General features: G+C 39.9%; 1 protein-coding gene across 1 annotated transcript; it reads left to right on the forward strand.

Moving 5' to 3' along the window:
- Positions 1 to 549: 549 nt before the first annotated feature.
- Positions 550 to 19,277, forward strand: LOC127416963 (eukaryotic translation initiation factor 3 subunit M). The gene is made up of 11 exons (XM_051656619.1): positions 550 to 687; positions 2,744 to 2,876; positions 2,966 to 3,104; positions 3,247 to 3,370; positions 14,427 to 14,521; positions 14,607 to 14,690; positions 14,793 to 14,892; positions 15,696 to 15,777; positions 18,185 to 18,328; positions 18,769 to 18,829; positions 19,096 to 19,277. The coding sequence occupies exons 1-11, from the start codon at positions 646 to 648 to the stop codon at positions 19,217 to 19,219; spliced, it is 1,128 nt and encodes a 375-aa protein (XP_051512579.1). The 5' UTR covers positions 550 to 645; the 3' UTR covers positions 19,220 to 19,277.
- Positions 19,278 to 19,881: the final 604 nt, after the last annotated feature.

Consider the following 19,881-nt stretch of genomic DNA (forward strand, 5'->3'; position numbering starts at 1 on the left):
TAGCTCCATACAATGCAAGTGAATGGGTGCCAAAACTTTGAAGCTCAAAAAGCACATAAATGCAGATTAAAAGTAATCCATAAGACTCCAGTGGTTAAATCCATATCTTCAGAAGTGATGTGATAGGTGTGGGTGAGAAAGAAATAAATATTTAAGTCCTTTATTTACTATAAAATTTCCACTTTCACTTTCACATACTTCTTTTGTTTTTGCATAGCGATTCGCATTCTGCGTGTATATCATGGGAAGGGAGTAAATTTATAGTAAAAAAGGACTTAGATGTTCATCTGTTTTTCATCCACACTTATCATTTCACTTCGGAAGATATAGATTTTTACCACTGGAGTCTTATCGATTATTTTATGCTTCCTATATGTGATTTTAAGAGCTTCAAAGATTTGGCTGCATTGTAATGACCTACAGAGCAGAGATATTCTTCTAAATTATTTTTGTGAAAATCATGCATATCTGGGATGGCATGAGGGTGAGTAAATGATGAGAGAATTTTCATTTTAGCGTGAACTATCACTTTAAGTGCATGACCTGGAAGTATGTCAGCACTACCGGCAACTGTGCGGGCTCTCTTCCGGGCTCTAAAGCCAGGCTGCGAGCGTGCATTTACATCTGTGCTCTTAAATTAAGAACATGAGCGTCCCGGCGTTTATCGACATAACAGAGGAGGACCAGGTATGATTTAACGCATTAACATGCGGTATTTGCTTCCTCACACACAGAATTCAGCAGAGGAAGACTACCATTTCATCAGGCTTATAGATGCTAACATCTGTTACCCTTCAGCTGCTCTCAATACCGACAATGATCTGACACAGTTATGTGTGTTATAACAACTTAGCCGACAGGAATATGTTTCCATTTGTACATATTTATGATTTTACATTTTTAGTGAGGTGTTTGTTGCATGGCTGCCATGAAGCAAACACTCTTGTGAACTTATATGTCAGTGTGATATTGTGAATTATCAGCCATACTGATCTGTTGTTGCAATGTCATTGACAATTGGTTCTTCACAAGTCTCAGATATTACTCTTAAATATTGCTCTTTTAATCGTATGTACAGTTGAAGTCAGAAGCTTACATACACTTTTTTTTTTTTTTAACCACTCCACAGATTTCATATTAGCAAACTACAGTTTTGGCAAGTCGTTTAAGACATCTACTTTGCATGACACAAGTAATTTTTTACAGACAACCAACAATTGTTTACAGACAGATTGTTTAACTTTTAATTGACTATCACAATTCCAGTGGGTCAGAATTTTACGAACACTAAGTTAACTGTGCTTTTAAGCAGCTTGGAAAATTCCAGAAAATGATATCAAGACTTTAGACAATTAGCTTCTGATTGGAGGTGTACCTGTGGATGTATTTTAAAGCCTACCTTCAAACTCAGTGCTTCTTTGCTTGACATCATGGGAAAATCAAAAGAAATCAGCCAAGACCTCAGAAAAAAAAATTGTGGACCTCCACAAGTCTGGTTCATCCTTGGGAGCAATTTCCAAACGCCTGAAGGTACCACGTTCATCTGTACAAACAATAGTACGCAAGTTTAAACAACATGGGACTGTGCAGCCATCATACCGTTCAGAAAGGAGACGCATTCTGTCTCCAAGAGATGAATGTAGTTTGGTGAGAAAAGTGCAAATCAATCCCTGAACTACAGCAAAGGACCTTGTGAAGATGCTGGAGGAAACAGGTAAACAAGTATCTATATCCACAGTAAAACGAGTCCTATATCTACATAACCTGAAAGGCAGCTCAGCAAGGAAGAAGCCACTGCTCCAAAACCGCCATAAAAAAGCCAGACTGCAGTTTACAAGTGCACATGGGGACAAAGATCTTACTTTTTGGAGAAATTTCCTCTGGTTTAATCAAACAAAAATTGAACTGTTTGGCCATAATGACCATCATTATGTTCGGAGGAAAAAGGGTGAGGCTTGCAAGCCGAAGATCACCATCCCAACCGTGAAGCATGGGGGTGGCAGCATCATGTTGTGGGGGTGCTTTGCTGCAGGAGGGACTGGTGCACTTCACAAAATAGATGGCATCATGAGAATGGAAAATTATGTGAATATATTGAAGCAACATCTCAAGACATCAGTCAGGAAGTTAAAGCTCGGTCGCAAGTGTGTCTTCAAAATGGACAATGACCCCAAGCATACCTCCAATGTTGTGGCAAAATGGCTTAATGACAACAAAGTCAAGGTATTGGAGTGGCCATCACAAAGCCCTGACCTCAGTACGATAGAAAATTTGTGGGCAGAACTGAAAAAGCGTGTGCGAGCAAGGAGGCCTACAAACCTGACTCAGTTACACCAGTTCTGTCTGGAGGAATGGGCCAAAATTCCAGCAACTTATTTTGAGAAGCTTGTGGAAGGCTGCCCAAAACATTTGACCCAAGTTAAACCATTTAAAGACAAATGCTACCAACTACTAACAAAGTGTATGTAAACTTTTGACCCACTGGGAATCTCTACTATTATTCTGACATTTCACATTCTTAAAATGAAGTAGTGATCCTAACTGACCTAACTCAGGGAATGTTTTCTATGATTAAATGTCAGCAATTGTGAAAAACTGAGTTTAAATGTATTTGGCTAAGGTGTATGTAAACTTCTGACTTCAACTGTATACAATACTGGATATCTTTTTAGTGAGCCACCATGCTGGGGTTGTGTTTGTATGGTAAGAGGTGGGTTCAACTTACTTTTTTACTCATTTGTAGGCCTTAGAGCTCAGAGCCTATTTGAAATCTAAAGGAGCTGAGATCTCAGAAGAGAATTCAGAAGGAGGTCTGCACGTCGATCTGGCACAGATCATTGAAGCTTGTGATGTCTGTCTCAAAGACGATGACAAAGGTATGAAATGTCACACACAACTGATGGTAGAGCTTTGAAGGAATGCACAAACATATAATATAGACTAACGTCTGTGCGTTCCTCTGCAGATGTTGAGAGTGTGATGAACAGCATTGTGTCCCTGTTGCTGATTCTGGAGACAGAGAAACAGGAGGCTCTCATTGAGAGTTTATGTGAGAAGCTGGTGAAGTTCCGTGAGGGTGAACGCCCCTCACTCAGGATGCAGCTGTGAGTGCCGCCTGCCTTCATCTGTCCTGTTTATTGTATTGGTGAAATGTTTAGACTTGCAGCACTTTATCTCAGTCCTTCGTTACTGTGCACTCATGCTACAAGACTTCTTGATTGAACGTGTTTGATTGTTCATTTTCAGCTTGAGCAACCTGTTCCACGGTATGGATGAGAACACACCAGTGAGGTACACAGTCTACTGCAGTCTGATTAAGGTGGCAGTCACCTGTAATGCCATTGCATTCATGCCTACGGACCTGGATCAGGTACAAGCATCTGCATCCATGAAAGACATTACAGTACATATGTGTGAATCTCACAACACTCAGAATAATGTTTGGATCATATTTCTCCCCATAATCAAAAGACAAAATAACAAATTAAACACATTTAATGTCCCTTACCTCAATTGTCAGTAACATGATTATGTGAAAAAATCTTCTCTTATTGTCATTATCATTATAACTCACTTATTGTCATTTATGTGACAGAAAGTAATATATTATTTAAATTGCAAAGTGCAATTGAAAGTATGCATCATATCACTATCAGTTGTTCTAATATAAATATATATATATATATATTCTAAATGAAATTTATGTTAATTAAGGTCAAGTCTATTTCTTGAATCTGAGACTTAAGTGTGTGTGTGGGGGGGGGGGGGTTCTTAATTGTCGCATTGCAAAAATAAGAAATTATGATCATTGCACATTAAATATAGAACATGACACGCATTCACATTTAGCGAATACAGGTTTATTTATTGAAAACAATGAATAGTGCAGGACCAATAGAGCAACCCTAATAGTCTGTTCTAAATGGAATTTACCAAGTAAAAGTTACTTAACATATTAAAACAGTCAGGACATTGTTGAAAATAATTAACATATAGACTAAGCCAAATCTACAAGAAAACAAATGTGCTGAAAAGTTGCGTGTATTTCACGATGTGCAGTCGTGCATTAGACATTGATCTAATATAACAGCTGTTAAAGAACGTTAACCAATAACAGTTACGATGTAAAAAAATAAATAAAAAATACAGCTACAGGATAGAAGAAAATAGGCCTGTGTTGTGGCCTAAAATAAACCTAATGTATTCTAAACATGACGTACACACAGAATAAAATATAGTTTAACCCGTTAAGCAGTCGACACCTCGTTGAAAATAAACAGTCATTTTCTAGGCTACTTACTCAAAAGAATACATTTTTTGATGAGCAAAATTAACACATCGACATGGTCCGGTGAAAGACGGGACTTGACTTACCTGAGGCGGAAAAGTCCAATCAGTGGAAAAATTAACTTACAAGCACGCACAGATTTAAAGAAGATTCAAATGTGAAAACATCTGTCTTTCAAACCAACATTTCGTAAATCCGCTTCCCACACCACCGCCGAATTAATTTCACAGCTACTTTGCTGAGTTTTCTTGTCTAGTGAGAGGACATTTTCCTGCGCACGCCGCGAGTGAGAGAGGGAAGAAGCACGCACAGCCTGAGGTGAAATGAAACTCTGTAACTGTTTCAGATGTCCTCTTTTTTTAAATAATATTTGTATTAATTATATTTAAAATGTGACGTGAATTAATATGACAGTAATTTAAGTGCAGCCTCTCTAAAAATATAAAGCCAAATGTAAATGTGTAAAAATGTTGAACAGTTTAATGGGGAAAAATATTAACCGACTAGCAATTCCAGTGTCGACTTGCAGCATCAGAACCGTTTAGTCGACTAGTCTCGCACATCCCTACTGTATGTATATATACTGTGTTTGTGTGTGTGTGTGTGTGTTTGTGTATACACACACACACACAGTATTTTGGTACTTTATTACAGGATACTGTCATTAGCAAATGTATATTATATGTGACAGTTTTTATATTAAATCAATGACAATTTAAAAAAAAAAAAAATGGATATGGCGGTGTGATCTTTAAACAGCAGAAGAATGTAATTTAATTAAATAATATACACATGTACTGCACGCTACAGAATGAATATGAGGTGCCGTTCTGCTCTGTCATGATTTCCACATACACATGGGCATATGCATGCACACACACTCACACAAACGCAACACACTGCTGGTGCTTAATTTTCATGCAGTGTGTTTAGAGCATAAACAGCTGTTAACACTTAAATGAACTCCTCCGGTGCAGCTCGGAGATTTCAGCTCACAACGAGATTATCTCAGCATTAATGGGAAGCTGGATGTAACTAACCCGTAAAAACAGGAAGAACTCAAAGGTCTGTCAAAATAAAAGTCCTGCTAACATGAAAGCTCTATTCAAATGGATGCGTGAAATTGAAGACAGAAAAATATGACTACTGCTTAAAAATTTTATATTCAAAAAGTAGCAATAATACTCATAATAACAATTATGTAATATTAAATGGTATTATTATTATTATCTGTAAGCAATATCACAAACGCAAGCAGCCTTGTGCCACAGGTAATCAGATTTTGTTTTTTAGTAATGGTTTCATTAATACTGTGAAATCTGTTGTGCAGCATTTTATTTTACCAAAAATAAAAATTGGTAAAAAGAAGAATTATATTTTTATTTGATTAAAACTGTATATATCAATTTGATTAATCACCATTTGATCATAACATTTAATTAAAACATTTAACATGGAATCCAGAAAAATTAAAATGTAAAACGCTTAATTTGTATCTATAAGACTATATGCAGTTCTTTTAATCGTCATTTTCTGTGTAATTTCTGTGTAATTTTTTGTTGATTATAGTATCGATTTAGTATTATACTCCATACCCCATTATGACAAAGCAAAAAACAGATTTTTGATAACTTTGCAAATGTATTAAAAATATAAAACTGAAATATCACATAAGTATTCAGACCCTTAACTCAGTACTTAGTTGAAGAACATTTGGCAGAGATTACAGCCTCAAGTATTTTTGGGTATGATGAGACAAGCTTTGCACACCTGGATTTGGGGATTTTCTGCCATTCTTCTCTGCAGATCATCTCAAGCTCTGTCGGGTTGGATGGGGACCGTCGGTGGACAGCCATTTTCAGGTCTCTCCAGAGATGTTCGAATGGGTTCAAGTCCGGGCTCTGGCTGGGCCACTCAAAGACATTCACATAGATGTCCCTAAGCCACTCTTGAGTTGTCTTGGCTGTGTGCTTAGGGTCATGGTGAACCTTCAGCCCAGTCTGAGGTACTGAGCGCTCTAGACCAAGTTTTCATTAAGGGTATCTCTGTATTTTTCTGTGTTCAGCTTTCCTTCAACCCTGACCAGTCCCCCAGTCCCTGCCGCTGAAAAACAATCCCACAGCATGATGCTACCACCACCATGCTTCACCGCTGGAATGGTATTGTGCAGGTGATGAGCGGTGCCTGGTTTCCTCCAGACATGACGCTTGGAATTGAGGCCAAAGAGTTCAGTCTTCATTTCATCAGACCAGAGAATTGAGTCCTTTAGGTGCTTTTTTGCAAATTCCACAAAGCCCTGATCGGTGGAGTGTTGCAGTGATGGTTGTGAATACCGGGTTCTTAGTCACCTCACTTACCAAGGCCCTTCTGCTCCACGCTCAGTATGTATGACGCAAATTGTGTCATCAGCACAGCCTTGCGGCTTGACCCTGCGCCACCGAGATTTTCTTGACTCGCGCATGCATTCCTCAGCTGTGCACATCGTCTGCACATTCGCTGGCCATTGACTGTACCAAAAGAGTGTCACAAATCAGTTGAAGTGCGCATGCGACGAACGCATTCCAATTCATTCGCAGTCAGAAAAGTATACTCACAAAGGCAACACGGTCGACCAGGCGCGAGGTGATCCGGAACACGCAAAAACGAAGTATACCTGGGCTCTTGGGAACCTTCAATGTAGCCAATTTATTATTTGTAGCCTTCCCCAGATCTGTACCTTGATACAATCCTGTCTCTGAGTTCTGCTGGCAGTTCCTTTGACCTCATGGCTTGGTTTATGCTCTGACATGCATTTTCTGCTGTGAGACCTTATATAGACAGGTGTGTGCCTTTCCAAATCATGTCCAATAAATTGAATTTGCCACAGGTGGACTCCAATCAAAATGTAGAAACATCTCAAAGATGATCCAGAGAAATGGGATGCACTTGAGCTAAATTTCAAGTGTCATTGCAAAGGGTCTGAGTACTTATGTCAATGTGATATTTCAGTTTGTTCTTTTTAATAAATTTGCAAAGTAATCAAAAGTCTGATTTTTGCTTTGTCATTATTGGGTATGGAGTGTAGATTGATGTGAAAAATATAAAGCATTTTAGCATAATGCTGTAGCAACAATATGTAGTAAAAAAAATGAAGGGGTCTTTCTGAATGCTGTGTGTGTGTGTGTGTGTGTGTATATATCAGTTGAAGTCTGAAGTTTACATTTAGGTTTAAGTCATTAAAACTAATTTTTTTAACCACACAACAGATTTCATATTAGCAAACTATAGTTTTGACAAGTCGTTTAGGACACCTACTTTGTGCATGACATGAGTAGTTTTGACAACAATTGTTTACAGACAGATTGTTTTACTTTTAATTGACTATCACAATTCCAGTGGGTCAGAAGTTTACATACACTAAGTTGACTGTGCCTTCAAGCAGCTTGGAAAATACCAGAAAATGAAGTCAAGCCTTTAGGCAATTAGCCAATTAGCTTCTGATAGGCTAATTGGACTTGACTGGAGGTGTACCTGTGGATGTATTTTAAGGCCTACCTTCAAACTCAGTGCCTCTTTGCTTGACATTATGGGAAAATCAAAAGAAATCAGCCAAGACCTCAGAAAAAAAATTGTGGGCCTCCACAAGTCTGGTTCATCTTTGGGAGCAACTTCCAAATGCCTGAAGGTACCAAGTTCATCTGTACAACAATAGTACGCAATTATAAACACCATGGGACCATGCAGCCATCATACCACTCAGGATGAAGATGCTTTCTGTCTCCTAGAGATGAACGTAGTTTGGTGCGGTAAGTGGAAATCAATCCTAGAACAACAGCAAATTACCTTGTGAAGATGCTGGAGGAAACAGGTAGACAAGTATCTATATCCACAATAAAATGAATCCGATATCGACATAACCTGAAAGGCTGCTCAGCAAGAAAGAAGCCACTGCTCCAAAACCACCATAAAAAAGCCACACTACAGTTTGCAAATGCACATGGGGAAAAAGATCTTACTTTTTGAAGAAATGTCCTCTGGTCCGATTAAACAAATATTGAATTGTTTGGCCATAATGACCATCATTATGTTTGGAGGAAAAAGGGTGAGGCTTGCAAGCTGAAGAACACCATCCCAACCGTGAAGCATGGGGGTGGCAGCATCATGTTGTGGGGGTGCTTTGCTGCAGGAGGGACTGGTGCACTTCACAAAATAGATAGCATCATGAGGAAGGAAAATTATGTGGATATATTGAAACAACATCTCAAGAAATCAGCCAGGAAGTTAAAACTTGGTCGCAAATGGTCTTCCAAATGGACAATGACCCCAAGTATACCTCCAAAGTTGTGGCAAATGGCTTAAGGACAACAAAGTCATGGTATTGGAGTGGCCATCACAAAGCCCTGACCTCAATCTGATAGAAAATTTGTGGTCAGAACTGAAAAAGTGTGTGCGTGCAAGGAGGCCTACAAACCTGACTCGGTTACACCAGTTCTGTCTGGAGGAATGGGCAAAAAATTCCAGCAACTTTTTGTGAGAAGCTTGTGGAAGGCTGCCCAAAACATTTGACCCAAGTTAAACAATTTAAAGGCAATGCTACCAATTACTAACAAAGTGTATGTAAACTTCTGACCCACTGGGAATGTGATGAAAGTAATAAAAGCTGAAATAAATAATTCTCCCTACTATTATTCTGACATTTCACATTCTTAAAATATAATGATCCTATCTGACCTAAGACAGGGAATGTTTTCTATGAGTAAATGGAAAAACGGAGTTTAAATGTATTTGGCTAAGGTGTATGTAAACTTCTGACTTCAACTTACACTGGCAGCCAAAAGTTTGGAATAATGTACAGAGTTTGCTGTTTCGGAAGGAAATTGGTACTTTAATTCACCAAAGTGGCATTCAACTGATCACAAAGTATAGTCAGGACATTACTGATATAAAAAACAGCACCATCACTATTTGAAAAAAGTCATTTTTGATCGAATCTAGACAGGCCCCATTTCCAGCAGCCATCACTCCAACACCTTATCCTTGAGTAATCATGATAAATTGCTAATTTGGTACTAGAAAATCACTTGCCATTATACCAAACACAGTTGAAAGCTATTTGGTTCATTAAAAGAAGCTTAACATTGTCTTTGTTTTTGAGTTGCCACAGTATGCAATAGACTGGCATGTCTTAAGGTCAATATTAGGTCAAAAATGGCAAAAAAGAAACAGCTTTCTCTAGAAACTCATCAGTCAGGTATTGTTTTGAGGAATGAAGGCTATACAATGCTTGAAATTGCCAAAAAACTGAAGATTTCATACAAAGGTGTACACTACAGTCTTCAAAGACAAAGGACAGCTGGCTCTAACAAGGACAGAAAGAGATGTGGAAGGCCAGATGTACAACTAAACAAGAGGAGAAGTACATCAGAGTCTAGTCTGAGAAACAGACGCCTCACATGTCCTCAGCTGACAGCTTCATTGAATTCTACCCACTCAACACCAGTTTCATGTACAACAGTAAAGAGAAGACTGAGGGGTGCAGGCCTTATGGGAAGAATTGCAAAGAAAATGCCACTTTTGAAACAGAAAAACAAAAAGAATAGGTTAGAGTGGGCAAAGAATCCCAGACATTGGTTAACAGATAATTTGGAATTGGAAATTGGAAAAAAGTGTTATGGATCTTAACCCCATTGAGCTTTTGTGGGATCAGTTAGACTAAGGTGCGTGAGAAGTGCTCGACAAGACAGCCACATCTATGGCAAGTGTGGGGTGAAATGTCACCTGAGTATCTGGACAAACTGACAGCTAGAATGCCAAGGACCTGCAAAACTGTAATTGCTGCACGTGGAGGATTTTTTGATGAGAACTCTTTGAAGTATACTGAACAAAAATATAAACGCAATATGCAACAATTTCAAAGATTTTTAAAGTTAAAGTTCATTTAAGGAAATCAGTCAATTGAAATAAATTTATTAGGCCCTTATCTAATCAATGCATATGGAAAATTTCTGGGATCTTTTATTTCAGCTCATGAAACATGGGACCAACACTTTACATGTTGCGTTTATATTTTTGTTCAGTGTAGTTTAAGATGCAATTTTTTTTTTTTTTTTTAATTGTAATGGTCATTTTTCATGTTATTAATGTCCTGACTATACATTGTGATGAGTTGAATGCCACTTTGGTGAATAAAAGTAACAATTTCTTTCCATAAGAGCAAAATCTGTACTCCAAACTTTTGGCCGCCAGTGTATGTGTGTGTATATATATATATATATATATATATATATATAACTCAGCAAAAAAAGGAACGTCCCTTTTCAGGACACTGTAAAGATAATTTTGTAAAAATCCAAATAACTTTACAGATCTTTATTGTAAAGGGTTTAAACAATGTTTTCCATGCTTGTTCAATGAACCATAAACAATTAATGAACATGCACCTGTGGAACGGTCATTAAGACACTAACAGCTTACAGACGGTAGGCAATTAAAGTCACAATTAAGGACACTTTTCTACTGACTCTGAAAAACACCAGAAGAAAGATGCCCATGATCCCTGCTTATCTGCGTGAATGTGCCTTTGGCATGCTGCATGTAGGCATGAGGACTGCAGATGTGGCCAGGGTAATAAATTGCAATGTCGGTACTGTGAGACGCCCAAGACAGCGCTACAGGGAGACAGGAAGGACAGCTGATCACATCGCAGTGGCAGACCACATGTAAATACACCTGCACAGGATCGGTACATCTGAATATCACATCTGTGGGACAGGTACAGGATGGCAACAATAACTGCCTGAGTTACACCAGGAATGCACAATCTCTCTATCAGTACTCAGACTGTCCTCAATAGGCTGAGAGAGGCTGGACTGAGGGCTTGTAGGCCTGTTGTAAGGCAGGTCCTTACCATACATCACTGGCAACAACGTCGCCTATGGGCACAAACCCACCTTCGCTGGACCAGACAGGACTGGCAAAAAGTGCTCTTCACTGATGAGTCGCGGTTTTGTCTCACCAGGGGTGATTGTCGGACTCGCGTTTATCGACGAAGGAATGAGCGTTACACTGAGGCCTGCACTCTGGTGCGGGATCGATTTGGAGGTGGAGGGTCCGTCATGGTCTGGGGCGGTGTGTCACAGCATCATCGGACTGAACTTGTTGTTATTGCAGGCAATCACAACACTGTGCGTTACAGGGAAGACATCCTCCTCCCTCATGTGGTACCCTTCCTGCAGGCTCATCCTGACATGACCCTCCAGCATGACAATGCCACCAGCCATACTGCTCGTTCTGTGCGTGATTTCCTGCAAGACAGAAATGTCAGTGTTCTGCCATGGCCAGCGAAGAGCCCAGATCTAAATCCCATTGAGCACGTCTGGGACCTGTTGGATCGGAGAGTGAGGGCTAGGGCCATTCCCCCCAAATAATGTCCGGGAACTTGCAAGTGCCTTGGTGGAAGAGTGGGGTAACATCTCACAGCAAGAACTGGCAAATCTGGTGCAGTCCATGTGGAGGAGATGCACTGCAGTACTTAATGCAGCTGATGGCCACACCAGATACTGACTGTTACTTTTGATTTTGACCCCCGCCCCCCTTTGTTCAGGTTTTGTTTGTTATTCCATTTCTGTTAGTCACATGTCTGTGAAACTTGTTCAGTTTGTCTTAGTTGTTGAATCTTTTTATACAAATACAAATATTTACACATGTTAAGTTTGCTGAAAATAAAAGCAGTTGAAAGTGAGAGGACGTTTCTTTTTTTGCTGAGTTATATACACTATATTGCCAAAAGTATTCGCTCGCCCATCCAAATAATTGAATTCAGGTGTTCCAATCACTTCCATGGCCACAGGTGTATAAAATGAAGCACCTAGGCATGCAGACTGCTTCTACAAACATTTGTGAAAGAATGGGCCGCTCTCAGGAGCTCAGTGAATTCCAGCGTGGTACTGTGATAGGATGCCACCTGTGCAACAAGTCAAGTCGTGAAATTTCCTCACTACTAAATATTCCACAGTCAACTGTCAGTGGTATTATAACAAAGTGGAAGCGATTGGGAATGACAGCAACTCAGCCACGAAGTGGTAGGCCACGTAAAATGACAGAGCGGGGTCAGCGAATGCTGAGGCGCATAGTGCGCAGAGGTCGCCAACTTTCTGCAGAGTCAATCGCTACAGACCTCCAAAGTTCATGTGGCCTTCAGATTAGCTCAAGAACAGTGCATAGAGAGCTTCATGGAATGGGTTTCCATGGCCGAGCAGCTGCATCCAAGCCATACATCACCAAGTGCAATGCAAAGTGTCGGATGCAGTGGTGTAAAGCACGCCGCCACTGGACTCTAGAGCAGTGCAGACGCGTTCTCTGGAGTGACGAATCACACTTCTCCATCTGGCAATCTGATGGACGAATCTGGGTTTGGCGGTTGCCAGGAGAACGGTACTTGTCTGACTGCATTGTGCCAACTGTGAAGTTTGGTGGAGGGGGGATTATGGTGTGGGGTTGTTTTTCAGGAGCTGGGCTTGGCCCCTTAGTTCCAGTGAAAGGAACTCTGAATGCTTCAGCATACCAAGAGATTTTGGACAATTCCATGCTCCCAACTTTGTGGGAACAGTTTGGGGATGGCCCCTTCCTGTTCCAACGTGACCGCACACCAGTGCACAAAGCAAGGTCCATAAAGACATGGATGAGCGAGTTTGGTGTGGAAGAACTTGACTGGCCTGCACATAGTCCTGACCTCAACCCGATAGAGCACCTTTGGGATGAATTAGAGCGAAGACTGCGAGCCAGGCCTTCTCGTCCAACATTAGTGTCTGACCTCACAAATGCGCTTCCGGAAGAATGGTCAAAAATTCCCATAAACACACTCCTAAACCTTGTGGAAAGCCTTCCCAGAAGAGTTGAAGCTGTTATAGCTGCAAAGGGTGGGCCGACATCATATTAAACCCTATGGATTAAGAATGGGATGTCACTTAATTTCATATGCGTCTAAAGGCAGATGAGCGAATACTTTTGGCAATATAGTGTATATATATACACACACACTGTATATCAATTAAATGTTTTATTTGACTGTGAATCAAGTAAAACATTTTTACTAATCACACTTTTTTGTGATGAATTGCTATTAAATTATGGTACATGATACATTATAACAAACATTTAAACATCATCATAAATATATTTACTTTATACTTTGTCTCAAAGAACTTGGTTAGACATTTATTTTAATTATTTAAATATGTATTTTTTTATTTATTTTTTTGTTAGACACAGTTTTACAGGTATTAATCTTTTATATAAGTGTATACATGACAATCAGTGGGTATGTTGTAATTACAATTTGGGCAAAATCATCTGCCATTTTCCAGTGGAATTTTTTTAATAATAGGATCAAATGGGCAGATTCAATTTATATCAAACTTTATTGGGAAGAGAAACTTAATTGTACACTACCATTGCATTATTGGACACTTCATAGAGATATAAAACATACTGAATACTGAAGTTTAAAATCTCAAAACTATTATTTTGTCTGGCTGCAGCTTGCTGAACGTCTAGGTCCTTCTCAGTCTCTATCACGCACATGCTGGGTCTCTCTTTGGCGGTTTCGCTTTTGAAATGGATTCAGGTGAAAGTCAGTGAGCGTTTTCACAGGATGCGAAGAGATGCAGCAGCTTGCCTGTATCACTCACACGCTTGCGGATGAAGAATCTTCATTCTTCGTACAGTAAATACGCTCCCGTGCTTATTATGCCCAGGGCATGTGTCGCGCGCAATTAAGCGTGCACTGCTTCACACAATCAGTTTCTGTGCGAGGATGTGCAGTCGAGTCAAGCATGTACCTCCTGAAAATGTATATATATATCGCCCATTGTACAAAGGTGCCTCGGTTTGTTCCTGACAGGCAGCAGATGCCCTAACCCCGCCCACACCCTAATGGGAGACTGTAAGTCTGAGTAGCCTGCCAGGAACAACTCAGGACACCTTTCACCTATCGTATATGTGTGTGTGTGTGTGTGTGTGTATATGATGAATTACAAATAATAATCTCAAAAACTCTGTTACATGATACTCATGTACAGTAATTAGGAAACAATCTGCAAATATAATCAAGCTAAAAAAAAAATTTCTTGTAAACTTGATTTGTGTCTGTCTTGTGCAGGTACGCAAGTGGATCACAGACTGGAATCTGAACACAGAGAAGAAGCACACTCTACTCAGGCTGGTGTATGAGGCGCTGGTCGACTGCAAGAAGAGGTACCTCGACACAAATATTTAACTCCACAGATTGGGCTTTTGTTATGGCATGTTCATCTGATTGCTATTATTTGTGTCCTTACAGTGAGGCTGCAGCCAAGGTAATGGTGGAGTTACTGGGCAGTTATACAGAGGACAATGCGTCACAAGCCAGAGTGGATGCACACAGGTATGGGTTTCTCTTTCTTGCATCCACTGTCTCTCTCTCTCAGTTTCTGTCGCCTACTGCCTTACTGATATATGTGTACGGCCTTCATACCTGCTCTCCCAGGTGCATCGTCCGGGCCCTGAAAGACCCAAACACCTTTCTGTTTGACCATCTCCTGGCTTTAAAACCAGTCCGTTTCCTGGAGGGAGAGCTCATCCATGTCGTAAGTACCGATATTATCTTTACTTACTATACCAGGGGTACTCAATTAAAGTTCCGATCTCTACATTTCCTTCCCAGCAAAGGTCTGGATAATAATATGTAACTTACATAGTGTTAGTAGTTATATGGCTAGGAAATTATGTATCTTTTTTTAATAGGTTTTATAACTTGCCAGCAATTGGCAAGTTGGCAGCAATAGTACTTTGTAAAAAAAAATATATATATATGTATATACACACCAATCAGCCACAACAATAAAACCACCTGCCTAATATTGTGTAGGTCCCCCTCTTGCCAAAACAGCGCCAACCCCCATCTCAGAATAGTATTCTAAGATGCTGTTCTTCTCACCACAGTTGTACAGAGTGGTTATCTGTGTTACCATAGACTTTGTCAGTTCGAACCAGCCTTGCCATTCTCCACTGACCTCTCTCATCAACAAGGCACTTCCATCCACAGATCCGCTCACTGGATCTATAGTGGAGAGAGAGGCAACGCGGCGAGGAGCTGGAATAAAGCACGTAGCACTGAACGCATTTTATTCCCGCTCCAGAGACAAATATTTCTCTAGCGCTGAATGTGTTTTATTCCCACTCCGTGCGTGCATACACGTATGCTTACAGAATCACTTAGCCAGGTGTCAGATAACTAGCACAAAGATTAAGAGCTCGGTCCGGATTTAAATGTCCTTCGGTCCGGATCCGGACCAGAGTCCGCCTATTGAGTACCCCTGTTCTATACTGTATAAATGCATAATATTTTTCCTAGAAGTCCTCTTGAGAACATGCCTCTGTCCTCTTCCAGCTCCTGACCATCTTTGTTAGTGCAAAGCTTGCAGCATATGTCAAATTCTACCAGAGCAACAAAGATTTCATTGAGTCTCTCGGTGAGTACTGTATGAATGTAATTACATTATCCGTCATTAGAGCAGGCTATCAGCAGCTGTCACATAATACTGATGCAATGCTGATATTTGAAATTTAATGCCTTTTGAATTGCTGCAGTGCTTCATAGTATTTGCTGCAGAGTACAATAAAAGTTGATCCTAAAAATGAAAGGTAAAAATATGTTCTCATATTTGTGAGAATGTGTGTCTCACTAGGTGGTTTTCAGTCTATTTAAATTAACTAGTTTTGTAGGCACCTACTAAATTTTGCAGGTTGTCAAAATATAAAGTATAAATAAGAGCTTCATGATATATTATGCTTTTGGTTCTGTTTTAACCAGTTTTAATTGGTATACAAGAGTAAGGCATTTATTTTCTACTTCAGCACTACTGTGCAGCGTAATAGAGCGCAACAGTCGGGTTCCATTTTTCCATAGACTAATTAATTTTCAACAATAACTTTTTTTGGGGGGGGGATTTTTCCCCTTTTTCTCCCAATTTGGAATGCCCAATTCCCAATGCGCTCTAAGTCCTCGTGGTCGCATAGTGATTCGCCTCAGTCTGGGTGGTGGAGGACGAATCCCAGTTGCCTCCGCATCTGAGACAGTCAACCCGCACATCTTATCACGTGGCTTGTTGAGCACGTTGCCACGGAGACATAGTGCGTGTGGAGGCTTCACGCCATTCACCGCGGCAACCACGCTCAATTCACCATGCGCCCCACTGAGAACAAACCACATTATAGCGACCACAAGGAGGTTACCCCATGTGACTCTACCCTCCCTAGCAACCAGGCCAATTTGGTTGCTTAGGAGACCTAGCTGGAGTCACTCAGCATACCCTGGGATTCGAACTAGCGAACTCCAGGGGTGGTAGCCAGTGTATTTTACCACTGTGCTACCCAGGCCCCCTCAACAATAACTTCTAAACAATAAACCTTTAAAGACAGACCTACTGTGAGCTCCGAAGTTGTTCATCGATGGTATATGCTTCCGTTGAAGCCATCAGTCTGCGTTATTTCAAATTCATTGGTTAAAAATCATGCTAGATAGCAGAATTCCTGGTGAACAACTACATTACCCATGATCCTCAAGAGAGATCCACTAATCAGAGAACTGCGGCCAAGAAAGCCCACCAAACAAGCCCGGGACTGGCCGCCCACTCCCATATACATATCGGAATATTTTGCCATAAATGTAAAATATATTGTTTCTATACTTATCAACAACCTAAAATCAATAGTTTGATATATTCCCATCGTTTTTTATTTGATTACGTAATTCGCAGTGCTTCATGGGATTATAGTTCGTGCCCTCATGAAAGACGGCAAGTACACAGTCTTGCACCTTTGTCTTTTTGTCCGATTTTTTTTTTATTATTTTTTTTTTAAGCTTTATACCCTCAAAAAAAAATTTTTAATGTTTTGATTCACTTCGAAGCTGGTTGGTTTGGTTCTTGGCTTACAACTCTTTTATGGAATATTTTATGGAAAGTCTATGCAAAAAAAAAAAGAAAAATGGGAAAAATACTTCCAGAACCCAGATGGTTGAAAAAGTGGGTGGGCACTGTTATAAGTGCTGTAGTGTTGTTCCTTATTAAAATAACATTCTTTAAAATAAGTGTGATTTTATCTTTTTTTTCTGTCTCTCTCTCCATTTGCTGCTCATGGCTATTTGTTTTTAAATGCACTGGACTGTTCAGCACAAGCACGCTCACACACGTTGCCATGGGTGACACTGCACTGGTGGAATTTGAGACTCAGCAGTTTAATTTCTTTTAAAAGGCATGTTAAATAGAGCAGGATCCTCCCTGCCACTAACCAGCAACAGCCAATTCAGACTAATCCTAATAAAGTGTTGATGTTACTGTGAGTTGTACAATCGCAATACCTCCTTCTGAACCCTACAGGTAATGGGTCATTGGCTTTTTACTCATTTTGATTATTTTGTAAATATAAACAGATCTTCTGTTGAGAGGGTGAAAAGTCAGCAATAGTCTGCACCTACTGCAAAGTAACATCCCAACAGAGCGCAAGTGTGGCAGCCCACTTTTTCAGCAGCCTGCTTTCTGGAAGTTTTTTTTTTTTTTCTTTATAGGGATCAGAAATATTCTACAATAAAGATTAGAATTCTAAGCCTTGAATTGCACCTACCAGCTCTGAGATCTTAATCAAACTCTACAACATGTGATTCATAGCCAAAATGTCTTTGAAAACCAGGGGATAAAAGACAATTACCAGATTGTGTACTTGTACATATTTAATGAGGAAACTAACAACTATTTTTCATTATTATTATTTTTGTTTACAACGTTTTCATCTCTTTTATCACCTGACTGTTGTTGAATGCCAATACGGTGTTCTTAAGGATCAACCAACAAACTGTGCTGCATGTTGTCGTGTTCTCAGATTTAGCGCACGAGCAGAACATGGCCAAAATGAGGCTGTTGACGTTCATGGGCATGGCGGTGGAGATGAAGGAAATCTCTTTTGACACCATGCAGCAGGAGCTACAGATCGGTGCTGATGATGTGGAGCCCTTCGTCATTGATGGTATGGCTCAGTGTCATGGCTTTATTTTGACACCCTGATCTCAAAATTAGACCAAAAAGGATTCATTAGGGATACACTCAGTTGCACCATTGTATTCTCACCCTTCTAGACCCCGTTTATACCAACGTTAAACTCTTATTTTTAGTGCAGCGGTTGATTGACCGGTGAGGGGAGGTACTCCGCTGATATCCGGGACGCATACAGGACGGATTAGCATTCAAACCTCAAATGCGATGTGGTCGCATGCGTTTTTCACTACCTTCATATGTCGTTTTTGTGATCCGATCACAAAACGTTTTAGACCTGTATTTAGCGTGACAACGTGTGATCAGATCACCCGAAACGCATCTTAATACCAGGTGCAAACAGGGTTGTAGACTGAGCAAAGATGAAAATAGTGATTTTACATGTACTTAATGAGTTCTTCTTTGAATTTTTAGCTGTTCGGACCAAAATGGTGTATTGCAAGATTGACCAGACACAGCGGAAGGTTGTAGTGAGGTAGGTCATGACCTATCACTTTGAATGTTCCAGAGTTTAAACATAGATGTTTTCAAAGTATTTTCCCCTCTAAAGAAACAAAATGTAGTTGTATGCGGTATGTTTTAGTGTTGGTGAGCTGTAGTTTGTCTTATATAGTTCAGACTTTGTGAACGCAGTACAGTGTATATAACATTTTCCATTCTCATAAGGAGTTTTTAAATAGTTTTGTTAGCAGATACTACTACTATACTAACATGATTGTGCTTCTGTCTCACTTCCTGCAGTCACAGCACACATCGCACCTTTGGCAAACAGCAGTGGCAGCAGCTGTATGACACACTGAGCTCCTGGAAACAGAATCTGGTCACCGTAAAGAGCAGCCTGCAGACACTCTCTCCCACTGCCTGACACCGCTGCGTCCGTTCCAGTTTTATATAAATACAATAAAAGACTAACAAAGACCATCTTTTATTGTGCAGTTGTTGTTTTATATACTGTTCATGCTTCACTGTTAGCAGCATTATGTAAAGGATAAAGTGATCAGGGTATCGACTCACTCTGAAGGGTTTATTTTCAAAAATGTCCAGCTGACTACTTTTTTGCTTATTACATTGCTACTTAGCTAATAAATAAATGGACATGAAATCTTGATTTTAGTATAAGAATGAGACATGAAACTAGCACGGTTATGTAGAGGAATTGGTTGTCTGGGAAAACGGTTCACCCAAAAGATTTCATTCAGTCATCATTTACTAACCCTCATGTTGTTCCAAACTTGTATGGCTTACTTTCTTCCATGGAATACAATAGGAGATGTGAGGCATAGTGTTAGCCTCAGTCCAAAAAATACAACATTAGTGAAGAAACTTTGTTTTGAGGGTAAAAATATTTGAAAATCAAACAAAAGGACAGGGCTTGTACTGTTGCTGGCATTCTGCCTAACATCTCTTGTGTTCAACAGAAGAAAAAAAATCATATGAGTTTATTTTTGGGTGAACTGTCACTTAAGTACTTGTGTCTCATAAAACATAAGTCAGCTATCACTTTGTTTTAAGCACAGTTGCTTTTGA

Source organism: Myxocyprinus asiaticus, chromosome 26, assembly GCF_019703515.2.
Source record: "Myxocyprinus asiaticus isolate MX2 ecotype Aquarium Trade chromosome 26, UBuf_Myxa_2, whole genome shotgun sequence".
Lineage (NCBI taxonomy): Eukaryota > Metazoa > Chordata > Actinopteri > Cypriniformes > Catostomidae > Myxocyprinus > Myxocyprinus asiaticus.

Bases quoted from the DNA above. Each gene is read 5' to 3' on its own strand.
- LOC127416963 (XM_051656619.1), top strand. From the start codon at position 646: ATGAGCGTCCCGGCGTTTATCGACATAACAGAGGAGGACCAG. The intron at 2,877-2,965 runs GTATGAAATGTC...GTTCCTCTGCAG, and splicing joins TCTCAAAGACGATGACAAAG to ATGTTGAGAGTGTGATGAAC. The intron at 18,329-18,768 runs GTATGGCTCAGT...TTGAATTTTTAG, and splicing joins GGAGCCCTTCGTCATTGATG to CTGTTCGGACCAAAATGGTG.